Below are 17,781 nucleotides of genomic sequence, written 5' to 3'. Positions count from 1 at the left end.
ACCAAGGCAGAGGAAAGACACTCAGACACAAGGAAACTTACAGAGCTTAGATCCATACACTCTTGTATGGTTAACTGAGCCCGTCCATCCACTTTCCTAGCCTGGGTCCCAGATATCAACGTGAAGAAACTAGCTTAGGGTCACCTACTCCGTCTGTTGCAGTTCTTTAAAGCAATCTTATCCATTTCAGTTACCCCAGCTAAGACTTTACATTTTGCAGAGAAAATAAGAGCCTCCCCTAGTATGCTTTTTCTGAATTGTTGACCTATAAAATCTGTGAACATAATAAAATATATGATCTGTTGACTTTATACTATGAAGTTTTAGAGTGATTTATACATAAGAATAGAAAACCAAGAGAAAATCTGCCACCTTTAATCAGGTTCCATCTTCTTTTAAAATTTTTATTTATTTAGTTTGAGAGAGAGAGAGAGAGACAGAGGAGGATAGGGACAGAGAGAGAGAGGGGAGAGAGAATCCCAAGCAGGCTTCACACTGTCAGCGCAGAGCCTGACGCAGGGCTCAAACCCGCAAACTGTGAGATAATGACCTGAGCCAAAACCAAGAGTTGGATGCTTAACCAACTGAGCCACACAGTAATCAGGTTCCATTTTATTAAAACCCAAAATATGTGTCATTAGTTTGACAACTGTGATAGACAGGAGATTGATAGGTCTAAGAAGACTGTAGGTGAGGGCAGAAGAAAAGTGAGGAAGACAGAATTGAAAGCTTAGGTAAAAAGGATATTTTCTATGTGGAAATCTAAATTTGACCAAACTGTTACATTCAGTAACATGGAAAATAAAAAAAGGTTTATAACAAACTGATAGATTTGGCCAAAGAGATTTCCAGGCAGAATGCCAAAAGTGCCAGGCGGTTTCTTTTAGCTATGTATAATAAAATTTAGACAGAGAGAGACAAGTTAAAATATGAAGGAGCCAGGACTTAGTGGCTTTTAAAACCAAGTCTATTTCCATTCTCACCCTCTCCTCACTGCAAAACATTCTCAAAATAAGAAACAGCTCCAAGGCAAAGATCATACGAGTGTGACTGTAAAACCTTTAAGATCTCAGTGGCTTAAATTAGTTTCTCATACAGAATTTCTGACAGATTAAAAGGTTTTACAGGATGCCTCAGAGACTCTCTTTATCAATTGTAAAGCTACTAAAAATCTTAATGGCAGTACCCCTAAAGAAGCCTCACAGAAGGTCCAGATGTATCTTGAAGGGAATTCTAATTGTGGCTTTTGTTTAATGGACCAGATTTTTAAATTGACACACAAGAAACCCGCAAAATTTTAAAGAACTTATATGAGCTTGGGATGAAAAAGACAAAAACAGTAAAAAGGAAAAGAAGACTTTGGACCACCGAATTTTGAAAGACAAGAAGGAAGTGGAGAACAATTACCAAGGTTTCAGCATGAGCGGTTTTATTTAAAAAGAAGGATGACTCAGACGGTGGAATCAAGAGCCCAGAGGGCAAAACCAAGAGCAATAAGGAATCACTTCCAGAGCGATAATCAGCAAACATGTTCTCCAGGGCCATGGGCTAGTGATTACTGTGTCTCTCTCATTTTCCCTTTATTAAATCAGAATGTCTCATGTGCTTGTGCTCTGCCTATTGTATGTTGGATATGTGTAGGGCAGGATACTTTCTGTATGAATTCACAGGTCTCTATATAAAGGTAAATAATACTCAGCGAACCACAGAGTCTCATCTGCACCTGAAACTGATTTGGAAAGTGAGATCATGTGCCTTGAGACTAAGTATGATAGTATAATGGGATAGGAACTTCTTGATGTTTGTTTGTTTGCTTACATGAAGGAGGAACATAAATAATTATGGCCTTCTGGTAGACTATGATTTTATTTCTAATGTTTTTTAATTGTGAGAAAATACATATAAACTCTATCATTAGTGACATTTAGAACATATACAATGTTTTGTTACCATCACCACAACCCAGTTCCAGAGCATTTCAATCACTTCAAAAGGAAAGTGTACTCATGAAACAGCCAGTGTACATTTCCTCCTTTTTCTCCAGATCCTGAAAACCAATTTTCTTTCTGTCACTGTGGCTTTTCCTATTCTGGGTATCATACAATCTGTGGCCTTTGCATCTGGCTTCTTTTACTTTCCATAATGTTTTAAGGCTCATGCATGTGGTAGCATGTGACAGTACTTCATTATTTTTTTATGGCTGAATATTATCAATTGTATGGTTCTACTCCATGTTGTTTACCCATTCTTTAGTTGATGAACACTTGAGTTGCTTCCACCTTTTAGCAAGTAGTACCATTAAAAACATTAGTATAGAAGTTTTTGTTCAGACACCTGTTTTCAGTTCTTCTAAGTATATATCTAAGAATAGAATTGTTGGGTCATAGGTCAGTCTAGGTTTGAATTTTAGAGAAACAACCAAGTTGTTCTCCACAACACCTGCACTATTTTACATTCCAGAGAAAAATATATGAGAGATATCACTTCTCCCCATCTTCATCAATACTTGTTTTGTCTTTAAAAAAATTATTATTATAGCTTTCATTGTGTGTCTTGTGATATCTCATGCCTTTTATCTGCATTTCACTAATGACTAATGTTATCGAGCACCTTTTCAAGGGTATGTTGGCCATTTACATATTTTATGTAAAGAAATGTCTATTCAGCTTCTTTGCCCATTTTCTGATTGTGTTGCTTGTGTTTTTTGTCGTTGAGTTGCAAGAGTTGTTTATATATTCTAGGTACTAGACCCCTTTCAGTTATATGGCTTGCAAACATTATTTTACCATTTTACAGGTTCTCTTTTCACTCTCTTGATAGTGTCATTTGATGCATTTTTTAAATTTTGATGAAGTCCAAATTTCAATTTTTCTCTTATTTCTTGTATTTTGGTATTATATCTAAGTAACTATTGCCAAATTCAAGGTCTCAGAGATTTACTCCTTTGTATTCTTCTAACATTTTCATATTTACGGTTCTTGTATTTAGTTCTTTGATTCATTTTCATTTTATGTGTGTTTATGTGATGTCAGGTAAAGGTCCAACTTCATTCTTTTGCATGTGGATATCTGGTTGATCTGTTACCATTTTTAAAGAAACTATTTGCTCCTCTTTTGAATTGTCATGACCACAGATATTTGACTGTATATACTTGAGTTTGTTTTTTGAATCTCAGCTCTATTCCATTCATCTATATGTCTATCCTTATGCCAGCACCACATTGTATTAATTACCATAGCTTTGTAGGCTGTATGAGTGTTTCAAACTAGGCAGGGTTTTTTTTAAGATTATTTTGGCTATTTGGCACCCCTTTTAATTCAATATGAATTTTAAGATCTGAGTTTCTAGTTCTGTAAAGAAGGTTGTTGAAATTTTAATAGCTTTTGCATTGAATCTATAGAGTTCTGTGGAGACTATTACCATCTTAACAATATCGTCTTCAACCTATGGCCAAAGGATGCATTTCCATTTAATTAGTTCTTTCATTTCTTTCGTCAATGTTTTGCAATTTGCACTGTGCAAACTTTGTTTAAATGTGTTTTTAAGTATGTTATTCTTTTAATGTTTCTATAAAGGGAATTGTTTTAATTTACTTTTTGTATTTTTTTATTAATAGTGTATAGAAATATATTGGTTTTGTGTGTTTCCTTCTTTTCCCTCCAACTATGCTGAATTTTTATTATTATATGACTATGAATATGTTAATATGGTCATTCACTCTAATAGGTTTTTTATATGTATTGCTAATTGCTATGGCTAGAAATTTCAGTACTATGTTGAATACCAAGAATGAGAACAGGCATTCTTGTTCTGTTCCTGATCTTAGAGAAAACTGTTCCATCTTTTATCATTAAATATAATGTTAGCTGTGGATTTTTCAGATGAGATCGGGCGCATTCAGGGTGGTATGGCCGTAGACCAGCTGTGGATTTTTCAAAAATGGCCTTAATGGTGAGAAGTTCTCTTTAATTCCAATTTGCTGAGTGTTTTATTATGAAAGGGTGGCCTGTGTTCTTTAAAAAATACTGACACTTCACTCATCAAAAACTGTGTTTGACTCCTCTCTCTATGAATTAGAGGAGGCAAATAGTTGTTTAAATAAATACAGTATGGTGAAGGCAGTGCTATATAATTTCTCAGAATCGGTTTTAATAGATCATGCAACTTCCATTTTGTATTGCTGGGAAGACTACTTGTTGGGGCCTTTGTAAGAAGGTTGATCCTGATTACACCATACTGGAGAAACCACAGGCAGTTTCTCTGGATACGAGTTCTGGATTGAGCCCTTCAATTATCCTGGCCTAGAAAACAGACATGAGAGTAGAAATTAGTCCAAATCCCACTAGTCCCAGCCACCAGTCATATGGGTCACCCTCAACAATTTGAATGATTACAGCTAACGTCCTAAACATTATGAAGCAGAGAACAGTCCTTACTTAACTTTTCTAAATTCCCAGTCAATAAAATTTATGAGATTAATTTATTTGTTTCATGCCTTCATGCTGCTAAACATAAAGTTGATTAAACAGTAATAGATAACCAAACCACTTACATTTATCTGGAATCACATGAGGCAAGGAGACAGAAAATGACATAGAAGAAATAATTTGAAGGATTTCTGCTAACATATGATAACATATACATTATAAAACTACAGAAAGACATAATTCCATACATGGTTTCCTTTGATGTGCAAAAGATTTTGTTTTGATGCTGTCCAATAGTTTATTTTTCTTTTGTTTCCTTTCCCTTAGGAGACATATCTTGAAAAAGTTGCTATAACTAATGTCAAAGAAATTACTGCTTATGTTCTAAGAGTTTTATGGTTTCAAGTCGCATATTTAGGTGTTTATCCATTTTGATTTTATGTTTGTGTATGGTGGCTGAAAGTGGTCCAGTTTCATTCTTTTGTATTAGCTCTTCAGTTTTCCCAGCACCACTTACTGAAGAGAGCAAAAGAAACCATCAACAAAACAAAAAGGCAACGTACTACATAGAAGAAGTTATTTCAAATGACATATGATGAAGAGTTAGTATGCAAAAATATAAAGAACTTACACAACTCATCACCAAAAAAAACCCCAAAATCCAATTAAAAATGGGCAGAAGAAGCAAGCAGACATTTCTCCAAGTAATACACACAGATAGCCAACAGACAAGTGAAATGAAGATCAGAGAAATACAAATCAAAACCACAATGATATATCACTTTACATCTACCAGAATGGCTAGCCTCCAAAAGACAAGAAATAACAAGTGTTGGAGAGGATGTAAGGAAAAAGAAACCCTCATGCATGGTGGGAATTCCCTCATGTTGGTGGGAATGTAAATTGGTGCAGCCACTGTGGAAAACAGTATGGAGGTTCCTTAAAAAAATGAAAAATAGAAATACCATATGATGCAATAATTCCACCACTGGGTATTTACCCAAAGAAAATGAGAACATTAATTTGAAAAGATACATGCATCCCTATGTTTATTGAGCATTATTTGTAATAGCCAAGATATGGAAACAACCTAAGTGACCATTGATACATGAATGGATAAAGAAGATGTAGTACACACACACACACACACACACACGACAGAATATTACTCAGCCATAAAAAGATGAGATCTTGCCATTTATGACAACATGGATGGACCCAGAGGGCATTATGCTAAATGAAATAAGTCAGACAGATAAATACAAATACCATATAATTTTACTTATCTGTGGAATGGAAAAAAACAAATAAAAGAACAAAAAGAACAAAAAGCAGAATCATACTATGAAAACAGAGAACAGAGGGGAGGATACTATGTGGATATGTACAATGGGTGAAGGGGAGTGGGAGATACAGATTCCAAGTATGGAATGAATAAATCACTGGAAATAAAAGGTACAGCATAGGGAATATAATCAATGTTATTGTAATAGCATTGTATGGTGACAGGTGGTAGCTACATTTGTGGTGGACATAGCACAATGCATAGAGTTGTTGAATCACTAGTTGCACACCTGAAACTAATGTAACATTGTGTTAACTATATTCAAATAAAACAATTTTTTAAAAACAGCCACAAATCTCAATAATGACATATTTAAAAAAAAAATAACAGTATATCAAGTAACATTGTCGAAAACCAAAGACAAAAATAATTAAAAGCTTCAAGCTAAATAAGACACATCACCTTTGAAAAGTATGGGTGATTTGTCTCTCTCTTTCTCCCCTGTTCTCATTTGTTTTGTTTCTTAAATTCCACATATGAGTGAAATCATATGGTATTTGTCCTTCTCTGACTTATTTCACTTAGAATTATACTCTCTAGCTCCATCCATGTCATTGCAAATGGCTCAAGATTTCATTCATTTTTATGGCTGAGTAATATTCCATTATATATACATATACATATTCATATACATATACATATACATATACATACCACATTTTCTTCATCCATTCATCAGTTTATGGACACCAGGGATGTTTCCATAATTTAGCTATTGTAGATAATGTTGCTATAAACATCGAGGTACATGTATCACAGAAACAGGCTCTTGACTATAGAGAACAAACTGATGGTTACCAGAAGGGAGATGGGTGGGAAATGGGTTAAATAGGTTATGAGGATTGAGGAGTGCACTTGTAGTGATGAGCACCAGGTGTCTGATGGAATTGTTAAATCACTATATTGTACACCTGAAACTAATATTATACTGTATGTTAGCTAACTGGAATTTAAGTAAAAACTTTAAAAAATAACAAAAAAATATAAGGGTTTATAAACTTATGTGTAGTAGCATGTGGGAGTAGCTATATGCTTAACTCATAAAAACTTCAGTGTTTTAAAAAAAAAAAGTCCAGAAAGAGATAAAAAGAATCTCAAAGTGAAAACATAAACCATGCCCCAAAATGTTGAAAACACATCATAAATAAAGCATACCATCGTCAATTTGGTTCCATAGAAATAACTTCTGAGATGCAGAATTTCATATACAAGATATACTGAAGAGTACTCTCAGGAATTACAGCTTTAAGGGAGCTTGTATTGTACAGAGAGAAGGGCTGACATTTAACACTATATTTTTAATAGTTTTTCTATTTTAATATTTTTAATATTTTTTCTATTTTAATTTTTCCATTTAATATTTTTTCTATTTTAATTGAGTAAACTGAGTAATTATATAATTATTTAAATTTTTTTTTACATTATATTTATTTTTGATAGACAGAGACAGAGCATGAGCGGGGGAGGGGCAGAGAGAGAGGGAGACACAGAATCGGAAGCAGGCTCCAGGCTCTGAGTTGTCAGCACAGAGCCCGACAAGGGGCTCAAACTCACAAACCGCAGACCATGACCTGAGCGGAAGTTGGACGCTTAACCGACTGAGCCACCCAGGCGCCCCGAGTCATTATATAATTATAATTAAATTACAAGAGTTCTCTCTATATTTTTAGACAACTCCTTTTTCTTACACATGATGTATAAATATTTTCTCTCAGATTATGGCTTTCTTTTTCATTTTATTACTAGTATGCTTTGAAGAAAAAATATATATACTTTAATGAAGACCAATCAATCATATAAAAATATTTATTGCTGCTGTTGTCATATCTATGAAATTTTATGTGAACAATATTACAAATAATTTTATGTTGGTTGTTATACTTTAGCTCTTGTCTTTAGGTCTCTGTTCCATTGTAGGTTAATTTTTTCTATGATGTAAAGTAAGGGTCTAAATTAATCTATTTGCATGTGGATATCCAATTATAGCAATCTGGTATCATCAATGCACATATTATTAACTTCAAATATAAAACCTGCCACTCAAACACAATTAATGTTATTGGTCTCAATATTCCCCTCAATTTTTCCTCCTTCCTACTGGGTTAGACATAAGGTAACTAACTCTAATTTTCACAATGCAGGAAATGTGAACTCTAAAACAGACCTTCCAAGACCTCTGACTAGTTAGCTATCTGTCTTGAGGAAAACCCTCAGGACTCGCTCCCTAATCTGTTTGGTCCTGACCCCATAGATTACAGGATTGAGAGCTGGCGGAACAACCACATATAGGTTGGCCAAGAAAATGTGGATATATTGAGGGATATTGTAGCCAAATCGGTGTGTCAAGAAAGAGAAAAATGCTGGTGTGAAAAAAGCTAAGATAACTCCAGTGTGGGAGCCACAGGTGTTGAGAGGTTTGAGTCGGGCCTCCCTGGAGGGTAAGCAGAAGACAGCATAGAGGATCCTGACATAGGAGAGAATTATAAGGAGCACATCCAATAATAGGAGAGAAATGTTGCCAAGACCGAACATAATATTCACTTTGATGCTGGCACAGGCCAGGCGAGCAATGCCCATGTGTTCACAGTAAGTATGAGGGATGATATAGTGCCCACAGAAGGGCAGCCTCAGGAGGAGAAATACCAGAGGGGCCACCATGCACAGGCTCCTCAGAATAGCCATGCCTGCAATGAGGCTGATGATTTTGCTGGTGAGGATCATGGTGTACCGAAGGGGTTTACAAATGGCAACATAGCGGTCAAAGGCCATGGCCACCAACACAAAGCTCTCCATGGCAGTGAAGAAGTGGATGAAGAACATCTGGGAAAGGCAGCTTTCAAAAGATATATCCCTGAGGCTGAACCAGAAGATGCCCAGCATTTTGGGGACGGTGGCTGTGGACAAGCCCAGGTCGATGGAGTCCAACATGGCCAGGAAGTAGTACATGGGCTCATGGAGACTATGCTCAGTCTGGATCACAAACAGGACAGCAGCGTTCCCCAAGAGTGCAACAAGATACACAAAGAAAAAGGGAAATCCAATCCAGACGTGCACATCTTCTAGCCCTGGGATACCCAGGAGGAGGAACGAAGAAGGATGGAACTGGGTGTCATTAGGCATAGCCATTCTTTCTGCTGCAGTGTTTGCACAATTCTTTGTGCACATCAGAGACAATTATTGACTTCTCATTAGTGAATTCTTCTCCTCTTCTCCCTTTGTCTAGATTCCTAGTAAAATGCAAAAAGCACTTTCATCTTCCCTTACTCTTTTTCAGAAAGAAGTTAAATAATTATTTTAGCTAACAATACCATATTATATACTTCAAAATTGCCAAAAGACTGTATCTAAAATGATCTCATCCCCAACAATAAATTGATAATTATGTGATGTGGTAGGAGTGATAGCTAAAGCTATGGCGGTTACCATATTATAATACATAAATGCATCAAATCAACACACTGTACACTGTGAACTCACACAATGTTTTATGTCAATTATATTTCATTTTTTTTAAAAAGGAAAGAAGATTGAACACACTCCTTACTGTGTGCTATCCTCTCCTGAACATCATCTGGCACCAGGAACAAAACCAGCCTTAATCTGCTGCCAGAGACATAAAGACAAGAGGGCAGAAGAGTATCTCCTGCACAGCTGAAATTCAAACTCTGGAGTGTAGCCAGAAATAAAGGAGAAAGATAAAATTCCACAGTCTATGTATCTGATCGTGTCCTACATATTTTTACTTACTGTGCATAGTGCTTTCTTTGGTATTTGTAATCTCAATTATTCCCCTGTTAGGGAATCTAAAATTCGTAAAGTGTAATGTGCATAATCCTGTGTGTATGTGTGGAGGGGTTGTGGGGGGGGGGGGGGGTGGGCTAAATGTGTAATGGGCACTAAGGAATCTACTCCTGAAATCATTGTTGCACTATATGCTAACTAATTTGGATGCAAATTAAAAAAAATAATAAAATTTAAAAAATCCTGTGTGTATGTGTGCATGTGTGCAAATGTGTGTTTATACATTTTTTATAGGTTCTTGCAAATACTAGATATGTGACTCTTAGAGCAGAAGAAATTATTTATCTTTGTTTATTCATATGCATGAACAAACTGCCATATGAAAGTTCTCAATTTAAACATTTGTAAACAGATGAATTAATTAAAAAGAGACGGGACAGAAAACACTTTCAATGTCTTATTTTATAAAATAAATACTCAGTTCTATCATAATTTAGTTTTTAAAAAATTTACCTATAAGATTTGAAAAATAGATAATGACTAAGAAGGGGAGATATTTGACAAAGAGTATTTTGCAGTTATGATGAAAGATGAATTGAGAGATTATTTTAATCTAGGTAAATTTATCATCTGGAGAGTACATAAGTAAACATATACAGTAAATAAACTGACCAGGTATAGGCCAGCTGGGGGAGGGGAGACTAGATATTTGGGGCTAGACAGCTTTCAAATATATCTCTGTCTTGTATCCATGGAGACAGGGCAGGAGCATCTTAGACATCCTAGAATTCAGTTCCTACCAAGATTCTATCCTAGCTCTCAGGTTTTTATGGGTGTCTCCTTTAAAGTAATATCGGAAGAAAAAGTATCAAGTGATTTTGTTTTACAGCATTTATCCAGAATATGTGGGAATTCTGAACTTATTTATAGAAATTAAAAATTTAAAACAAATAAGGGAGAAGTCCGTTACTGCACAGTTTATTTGAGAAAAGCTAGTCATAAAGAAAATGTGACAGTGATTGTCACATGCAGAAACTTAGATTCAACTTTTGGAATACTTGGTTGTTGGAATAAGAGCTGACAGGCATCCATTAAAGATAAGTACATATAAAGGTCAGTACCTCCTACTTAAAATCCATAACAAGACAAATGACTTGCTATCTGTGCCCATTTGAAACCTATGAAGGATAGCAAAAAAAATGAGAGATAATTTTGTAATTGGAGAAATTGTCTCAGGAAATATATGTCTGTGTGTGTGCGCATGTGTAGCTAAACCTGGTCTGCTAGGGCCGGAGAGGAGACAATTGAAGTTCTCAATTTTGCAATGTGAAACTATCAGAGATAGTTTTTGCCTTTCATTAGTGAAGAATATGCAAGGTAAGTGGAGAGGTTCTCTTCACAATTTATTCCATCAAATATTTATGAGGTCCTCTGTGCACCAGCATTGATTAGGAAATTTGAATACAAGTTCAAAGAAAACTTGTCACATACTCTCAAGGAGGCCATTAAATGGAAAGGGAGATAAAATTCCAAAAATGAAATTAAAAAATTGTATTGCAAGTGCTATGTTAGAAATATATAGAGAATGTTGTAGGTATGGAGGTAGATCAAGAAAAATGCCATGAAGGAGGTTCAACTGATGCTAAGATTCACAGAACAATTCTTCATCCAAAGAAGGAAAAAAAATTTAATCTATATAGAATGAAGAAAAAGAACAAACTGAGAATAAAAGTATGGTGGCCAGTCAGGGCATGAAAAAGGAATCTGTTACCGTCTTGATGACTTTATCTAGAAATTCAGTAGATTGACAAACAGACTGTTAATAGTTTCATGTCTTGGTCACTCTTGGGGCTCCATATAGCAGAAACTTAAAAAATAAAATAGGGCTACATCCCTAGAAAATCAACGTGTCCCACTTAGTTCTGTAGATTTTCTAGGAAGGCTTGCAAATTTGTGCTTCTGAGAAAAACTCATTTTCAGTCTGTAAACACTGATCAAAGCAACCAATTACTTAATCATTCTGTAATTATTTCATCATCTATTCACATATCTTCCAATCTGTTGGGTTTAGAAATAAGACTGGGTCGTAGCCCTTCATTTGACCTGTTACTTCTAAGGTGATACATGGGATTACATCTGTCTAACCAACAATCATTTCCTCCATGTGTCATCCTCTTAGTCTACTTTACTCCACTAACCTCCACCACACCCCAATATCCACATTCCCATTTCTGGAACTGCCAGCAGAAGGAGAAGAAATGATGGACACCTCCTCATGCTTGCCTAATCTTGCAGTATCATGACTTTTTCACTTTTATGTAACCTTATTCCCTTCTTCAGACGCTTCATCACCATAGGTCTTATTTAAAAAAAAAAATCTACATTTCATGGCCATGCTTCATGATTCATTTACTCCCAAATTGATTAATTAAAAAGAATTTATTAGTCACGTTTACAATACCTGACACAGTTCTAGAAATAGAGAAAGCAAGTCCTTGCCCTCCTGATACTCACATTCATGCACCTGTATAAATAGTCAGAAGAGTCAAAAACAATCGGTAAACTGACACCAGATACATTTGTGCATCTCCTTCCACATCTCACTCTTTAGTTTTGTGTGTGAGATTTTGCATGGTCATAAGTACAAGTGCATGCAGTAAAAGTGTACCCTCAAGAGGTTAAGAGTATGAGCATGCATTCTCTCTTGATCTTGTTTTCATGTTCATCTGTCCTCCATCTCTCCATACTACCTTGCCTGCCATCAACTCTTTCCCCATCCCTTTTGGTATTTTTCACAATTTAATCATGATATGACTTACATTGGTCTCTAAATCTCTACGAAATATTCCTTGGCATCTTCTTGGGACATGTCACTTATTATGGAAATACCTATGAATGGAAAGTATTTATATTTTTCTTACAACCCCACACCTCCTGGGATGGGGACATAGAGTGTCTTGTAGATCCATTCCCAGAGGATTCTAATTATTTGACCCGTCTGGCAGGTACCAGAAAATAACCCCTCACAGGATGCATCTTCATTTGTCCTGACTCAAAACTCACTTACTGTGAACAGCCTCTTCCCTATTAGTCAAAAACAAGTAATAGAAATTGTCTAAGATTGCAGCTTCCTGAAGCAATAATATTATTAGAGCTAATAAAAGGCTGACCAAGAAAGTTAAAAGAAAAAATTGGAAAATGAATTGACCATACAGAGTTTTTCAAAGGTCTGAAATATTTCTTAACTATAAAGACACATACATGTACATGACTACACACATCCCCAGGAAAGTCCTGAGAAAACCCTAATCTGTCATCTTTGGTGAATATTGAGGAAATAATATCAAAATGCAGAATGTGGGGTGTTGGGGTGGCTCAGTCGGTTGGGCATCTGGCTCTTGATCTCTGCTCAGGTCATGATCTCACAGTTTTGTGAGTTCAAGCCCTGCATCTGGCTCTGCCCTGGGAGCACAGAGCCTACTTGGGATTCTCTCTCCCCCTCTCTCTCTGCCCCTCCGCTGCTCGCACTGTCTCTTTCTTTAAAAAAAAAGCTTAAAAAAAATACAGAATGCAGTTCATTCTATTAGAAAATATCTGGTGTACTCCAGAAGTCATTTATCTCTCTCTGTCTTTCTGTCACAAACACACACACACACACACAAACACACACACACACACACACACACACACATGGGGTGGGGTTGCTACATTGCAGAATGCACATATTTTTAATTTAAAAAACTACAGAAAAATATCTCACTGAGTACAGATAAAAAAAGTCTTCAACAATCTATGAACAAATCAAATCCAACAGCATAGTAAAAAAAAATTATATAGCATGACCAAGTGTAGTTTATCCCAGAAATACAAGGTGGTTCAAGATAAGAGAAACAATCAAAATATCACATAACATTAATGAAATCAAGGGGAAAAACCACATAACCCTCTTAATTAATGCAGAAAGAACATTTGACAAAACCTAAAAAAGCTTTTATAACAAAAACATTTTACAAACTTAGAGTATAAGAAAACTTCCTTGACATTATAAAGGGCATTCATGGGAATAAGAAACAAACAAACAAAAACTGCAGTTCATATCATAGTCAATGGTGAAAGATTGAAAATAATCTCTCTAAGATCATACACACGAAAAGAATGCCTGCTTTCAACATTGCTGTCTAAAAATTTACTGGAAGTTCTAACTAGAGCAATTTGGCAAGACAAACTCATTCAAATAGGAAAGGAAGGAGGGAATCTCTCTCTCTCTCTCTCTTTCAAATAAATAAACTTTAAAAAAAGAAAAGGAGTGAGAGAGGGAAGATGGTGGCGTAGGAGGACGCTGGGCTCACCACGCGTCCTGCTGATCACTTAGATTCCACCTACACCTGCCTAAATAACCCAGAAAACCGCCAGAGGATCAGCAGAACGGAGTCTCCGTAGCCAAGCACAGACGAGAGGCCCACGGAGGAGGGTAGGAAGGGCAGCGAGGCGGTGCGCGCTCCATGGACTGGCGGAAGGGAGCTGGGGCAGAGGGGCGGCTCGCTGGCCAAGCAGAGCCCCCGAGTCTGGCTGGCAAAAGCGGAGTGACCGGACGGACTGTGTTCCGACAGCAAGCGCGACTTAGCGTCTGGGAGGTCATAAGTTAACAGCTCTGCTCGGAAAGCGGGAAGGCTGGAGGACAAAGGGAGGGAGAGCTGCTGAGCCCCCGGACGACAGAGCTCAGTTTGGCGGGGAACAAAGGCGCTCACCAGCACCATCTCCCTTGCCCATCCCCCAGCCAAAATCCCAAAGGGAACCAGTTCCTGCCAGGGAACTTGCTCGCTCTGTGCAAACACCCAACTCTGTGCTTCTGCGGAGCCAAACCTCCAGCAGTAGATCTCACTCCCTCCCGCTGCCACAGGGCCCCTCCTGAAGTGGATCACCTAAGGAGAAGCGAGCCAAGCCTGCCCCCCTGCCCACATGCACCTTACCTACCCACCACAGCTAATACGCCAGATCCCCAGCACCACAAGCCTGGCAGTGTGCAAGTAGCCCAGATGGGCCACGCCACCCCACAGTGAATCCCACCCCTAGGAGAGGGGAAGAGAAGGCACACACCAGTCTGACTGTGGCCCCAGCGGTGGGCTGGAGGCAGACATCAGGTCGGACTGCGGCCCCACCCACCAACTCCAGTTATACACCACAGCACAGGGGAAGTGCCCTGCAGGTCCTCACCACTCCAGGGACTATCCAAAATGACCAAACGGAAGAATTCCCCTCAGAAGAATCTCCAGGAAATAACAACAGCTAATGAACTGATCAAAAAGGATTTAAATAATATAACAGAAAGTGAATTTGGAATAATAGTCATAAAATTAATCGCTGGGCTTGAAAACAGTATACAGGACAGCAGAGAATCTCTTGCTACAGAGATCAAGGGACTAAGGAACAGTCACGAGGAGCTGAAAAGCGCTTTAAACGAAATGCAAAACAAAATGGAAACGACGACGGCTCGGATTGAAGAGGCAGAGGAGAGAATAGGTGAACTAGAAGATCAAGTTATGGAAAAAGAGGAAGCTGAGAGAAAGAGAGATAAAAAAATCCAGGAGTATGAGGGGAAAATTAGAGAACTAAGTGATACACTAAAAAGAAATAATATACGCATAATTGGTATCCCCGAGGAGGAAGAGAGAGGGAAAGGTGCTGAAGGGGTACTTGAAGAAATTATAGCTGAGAACATCCCTGAACTGGGGAAGGAAAAAGGCATTGAAATCCAAGAGGCACAGAGAACTCTCTTCAGACGTAACTTGAATCGATCTTCTGCACGACATATCATAGTGAAACTGGCAAAATACAAGGATAAAGAGAAAATTCTGAAAGCAGCAAGGGATAAACGTGCCCTCACATATAAATGGAGACCTATAAGACTCGTGACTGATCTCTCTTTTGAAACTTGGCAGCCAGAAAGGATTGGCACGAGATCTTCAGTGTGCTGAACAGAAAAAATATGCAGCCGAGAATCCTTTATCCAGCAAGTCTGTCATTTAGAATAGAAGGAGAGATAAAGGTCTTCCCAAACAAACAAAAACTGAAGGAATTTGTCACCACTAAACCAGCCCTACAAGAGATCCTAAGGGGGATCCTGTGAGACAAAGTACCAGAGACATCGCTACAAGCATAAAACATACAGACATCACAATGACTCTAAACCCGTATCTTTCTATAATAACACTGAATTTAAATGGATTAAATGCGCCAACCAAAAGACATTAGGGTATCAGAATGGATAAAAAAACAAGACCCATCTATTTGCTGTCTACAAGAGACACATTTTAGATCTGAGGACACCTTTAGATTGAGAGTGAGGGGATGGAGAACTATTTATCATGCTACTGGAAGCCAAAAGAAAGCTGGCGTAGCCATACTTATATCAGACAAACTAGACTTTAAATTAAAGGCTGTAACAAGAGATGAAGAAGGGCATTATATAATAATTACAGGGTCTATCCATCAGGAAGAGCTAACAATTATAAATGTCTATGCACCGAATACCGGAGCCCCCAGATATATAAACCAATTACTCACAAACATAAGCAACCTTATTGATAAGAATGTGGTCATTGCAGGGGACTTTAACACTCCACTGACAGAAATGGATAGATCATCTAGACACACGGTCAATAAAGAAACAAGGGCCCTGAATGATACATTGGATCAGGTGGACTTGACAGATATATTTAGAACTCTGCATCCCAAAGCAACAGAATATACTTTCTTCTCGAGTGCACATGGAACATTCTCCAAGATAGATCATATACTGGGTCACAAAACAGCCCTTCATAAGTTTACAAGAATTGAAATTATACCATGCATACTTTCAGACCACAATGCTATGAAGCTTGAAATCAACCACAGGAAAAAGTCTGGAAAACCTCCAAAAGCATGGAGGTTAAACAACACCCTAATAACGAATGAGTGGGTCAACCAGGCAATTAGAGAAGAAATTAAAAAATATATGGAAACAAACGAAAATGAAAATACGACAATCCAAACGCTTTGGGACGCAGCGAAGGCAGTCCTGAGAGGAAAATACATTGCAATCCAAGCCTATCTCAAGAAACAAGAAAAATCCCAAATACAAAATCTAACAGCACACCTAAAGGAAATAGAAGCAGAACAGCAAAGGCAGCCAAAACCCAGCAGAAGAAGAGAAATAATAAAGATCAGAGCAGAAATAAACAATATAGAATCTAAAAAAACTGTAGAGCAGATCAACGAAAACAAGAGTTGGTTTTTTGAAGAAAAATAAACAAAATTGACAAACGTCTAGCCAGGCTTCTCAAAAAGAAAAGGGAGATGACCCAAATAGATAAAATCATGAATGAAAATGGAATTATTACAACCAATCCCTCAGAGACACAAACAATTATCAGGGAATACTATGAAAAATTATATGCCAACAAATTGGACAACCTGGAAGAAATGGACAAATTTCTAAACACCCACACTCTTCCAAAACTCAATCAGGAGGAAATAGAAAGCTTGAACAGACCCATAACCAGCGAAGAAATTGAATCGGTTATCAAAAATCTCCCAACAAATAAGAGTCCAGGACCAGATGGCTTCCCAGGGGAGTTCTACCAGACGTTTAAAGCAGAGATAACACCTATCCTTCTCAAGCTATTCCAAGAAATAGAAAGGGAAGGAAAACTTCCAGACTCATTCTATGAAGCCAGTATTACTTTGATTCCTAAACCAGACAGAGACCCAGTAAAAAAAGAGAACTACAGGCCAATATCCCTGATGAATATGGATGCAAAAATTCTCAATAAGATACTTGCAAATCGAATTCAACGGCATATAAAAAGAACTATTCACCATGATCAAGTGGGATTCATTCCTGGGATGCAGGGCTGGTTCAACATTTGCAAATCGATCAACGTGATACATCACATTAATAAAAAAAAAGAGAAGAACCATATGATCCTGTCAATCGATGCAGAAAAGGCCTTTGACAAAATCCAGCACCCTTTCTTAATAAAAACCCTTGAGAAAGTCGGGACAGAAGGAACATACTTAAAGATCATAAAGGCCATTTATGAAAAGCCCACAGCTAACATCATCCTCAACGGGGAAAAACTGAGAGCTTTTTCCCTGAGATCAGGAACACGACAGGGATGCCCACTCTCACTGCTGTTGTTTAATATAGTGCTGGAAGTTCTAGCATCAGCATTCAGACAACAAAAGGAAATCAAAGGCATCAAAATTGGCAAAGATGAAGTCAAGCCT

The 17,781-nt window shown here is 37.5% G+C and overlaps 1 protein-coding gene across 1 annotated transcript; it reads right to left on the bottom strand.

The window, feature by feature from the left end:
* Window positions 1–7,956: 7,956 nt before the first annotated feature.
* Window positions 7,957–8,937, bottom strand: LOC132676511 (olfactory receptor 52E8). Its single transcript, XM_060628578.3, has one exon. It carries the CDS (start codon window positions 8,935–8,937, stop codon window positions 7,957–7,959), a length of 981 nt encoding a protein of 326 aa, XP_060484561.3.
* Window positions 8,938–17,781: the final 8,844 nt, after the last annotated feature.

This window comes from Panthera onca, chromosome D1, assembly GCF_046562875.1.
Source record: "Panthera onca isolate mPanOnc1 chromosome D1, mPanOnc1 haplotype 2, whole genome shotgun sequence".
NCBI lineage: Eukaryota > Metazoa > Chordata > Mammalia > Carnivora > Felidae > Panthera > Panthera onca.
This window is presented reverse-complemented; position numbering and strand designations above follow the sequence as displayed.